A 2402-nucleotide genomic window follows, 5' to 3' on the forward strand; every position below is an offset into this window, starting at 1 on the left:
TATACAGGAGACTTATTGAACTTTCATCTCTTAGGATTTTCTGTACGGTGTTCCTGATTGTTGTAGGTCACAAACCAAATAAGTTTAGTATTACTGGCTGATCCCTGAGTTTAAAAACATAATTACATCAGGGAGAAAGGCTTGGGACTTAGTAATCATGCTAGAAAATACACTCTTATCCTGAGCACAAGGGTCTATTCAATTGTTACCAGTTGAAGAAAATCAAGAAAATGGAAACGCAAGCACACTTAGCATTTTCAGTGAGTTTGAGATGGCTCAGTCTGGGACCAAAAACCAGATATGATGCTATTAAGACCATATTTTTCACGAGTAATGGAACTTTCAATAAAATCAGGTTATAGATATCTGTGCATGGTAAACAAAACCAAGCCTGTGATCTCTGCATTTTTAAGTTTTTGCACAAATATCTAGTGATGGAAATTTCCCCCCTTCACTGACCTCTTGCTGTACTTTTACCTATAACATCACTTAAATGATAAACTTTCCATAGTGCTACATTTCTGAAAATATATTCCATTTGATAGATCCATGGTATAACATCATCAGAGATAGAAAATCATCAGATATCTAATATCCTAGGTTCTGTCTACCTAAGTATTTATATTGTAATCTTCAACATACACATCTGAAACTGAAAAGGATTCTCCTCCCGGAAAAAATACAAACTAGAAAAACATACTACCCACCCACAACCCAGAATTACTGAGAGAAAAAGGCTTACAGAATTGGCCTGTTTCCGAGCTTGATTTATCAGTTCTTTTATCTGAGAGATGTTTTTCCCCAAGTTATCCTGGAGTTCTTTGATTGGCTTGAGCTTATCCAGGAGCCGATCTGTTTCCTTTTCTAGATGTTTAACAGTGGCATCTGCATCTGCAACTTCACATGAAAAAAATGCAGGATTTTAGAAGCTAGAATTTGACGGAATGGCTACAAACAGCAGAAACAAAATCTGAGGGAATTCCCAAGCAATTTTATATTTTAGTGCCAAGACCAAATAAACTATAAAGTGCCTGAGAAAAACAAGGTCATGATAATTTTAGTAATTCATTAAGATTTTGAAGATAGCAATGGTACCATATGCCAGAATTACATTAATATTTTGGATCAGTTGCTAAGGCTAAGGTTGATGCTGTGAGAACACACTGGTATAGTATGATGCAGCTGTCAATTAAACATTTACCTTTCTTCTTTATCCTTTCTTAAAAGAATGATTCCTTCATACTCATTAATTGCTTTCCCAATTATTATAGGACTACTCCCAAAATGAGTTATGTGGTCATACCTAGAAAAAGTTTCATTCTAATCACAAATTTAAAGGCATTGCAAATATTTTTCCATGTCTCAAACACACTTAATTAGTTCAACATAAGGATCTCCTCTCTTTTCCTGTATTTGCTTGAGTTTCGCAATATCAGTGAGGTATCCAGGTTGTAGCCATATTGGTCTAGAGGAAAAGGCAATCAGTATTCATAGTAGAGAATGATATCTTTTATTAGAGCAACAAGATTTTTGCAAAAATTTTTTTTTGTAAAAATCTTGTTGCTCTAATAAAAGATATCATCTCTACTATGAGTCCTGATTGTCAATATCAGCGAATCTTTTTCCAATGTACAACTTGTCAACAGCCCCAAAGCTTTCTCCGTTAATCTCCTAGTATATCTGACCTGCTTCTGATGTGCATGGTAGCTAGTGCCCATCGACAGTACATATATGTTGGTAATCTGGGAGAAAGTTACATGTACAAGGAATGAGAAGGGATCACATAAAATGTGGATAACATTAAAGAACCTGTCCAAATTTGGACATTGATCCAAATTGAATATTGAAGATATTCTAAAATTCACCCATTAGTTGGTACAAGAGGTCAGGTACTTGCTGAGAATAAAAGTTCCTGTGGCAATTTAAGTATACCGTACAATAACCCAAAAATTATTAGTGCTATTGTTGCAGCATTAAAAAAAAATATTTAACTAGTCTAATGCAGCACCCAAAAGAACACCATGCAAAAGCTATTCTAATATGTGGCTAAGCATCAGTTGCTGGCAAAGGAAAAAACCAAAAAGAAAAGTTAAGGCACAAAAAGAAAAGAACAATATACGTACTGATTTCTGTAGGCAATATAGAGACAAAAAGAAAAAACAGAAAATGATACTGTAAGATAATTGTTTAAAAAGAATAAAAACACATAGTCACATAACTTAATGGACAGGATTATTCTGAAGAAACTCATTATTTCATGCATACAAAGCTGCTAGTAATGTGTAACTATTTGCCTCAATTTTCACACTTGGGCACTCAAATTAGGGTTCTCAGACTCAGTCTCCTGAACTGGACATCAGTGTATATCCAGAAATGGATCCAAGATTTTACAAAGGCTGCAC

At 34.6% G+C, this 2402-nt stretch overlaps 1 protein-coding gene across 1 annotated transcript in view; it reads right to left on the minus strand.

The window, feature by feature from the left end:
• Positions 1-2402, minus strand: part of LAMA2 (laminin subunit alpha 2) — a 576898-nt gene that overhangs the window by 91610 nt on the left and 482886 nt on the right. Inside the window, exon 43 of the mRNA XM_019520301.1 lies at positions 743-897. Within this exon, the coding sequence (XP_019375846.1) occupies positions 743-897 (155 nt within the window). The remainder of the gene's footprint in view (positions 1-742; positions 898-2402) is intronic.

The sequence above is a fragment of the Gavialis gangeticus genome, unplaced genomic scaffold, assembly GCF_001723915.1.
Source record: "Gavialis gangeticus isolate Ggan-Ray unplaced genomic scaffold, GavGan_comp1, whole genome shotgun sequence".
Taxonomy (NCBI): Eukaryota; Metazoa; Chordata; order Crocodylia; family Gavialidae; genus Gavialis; species Gavialis gangeticus.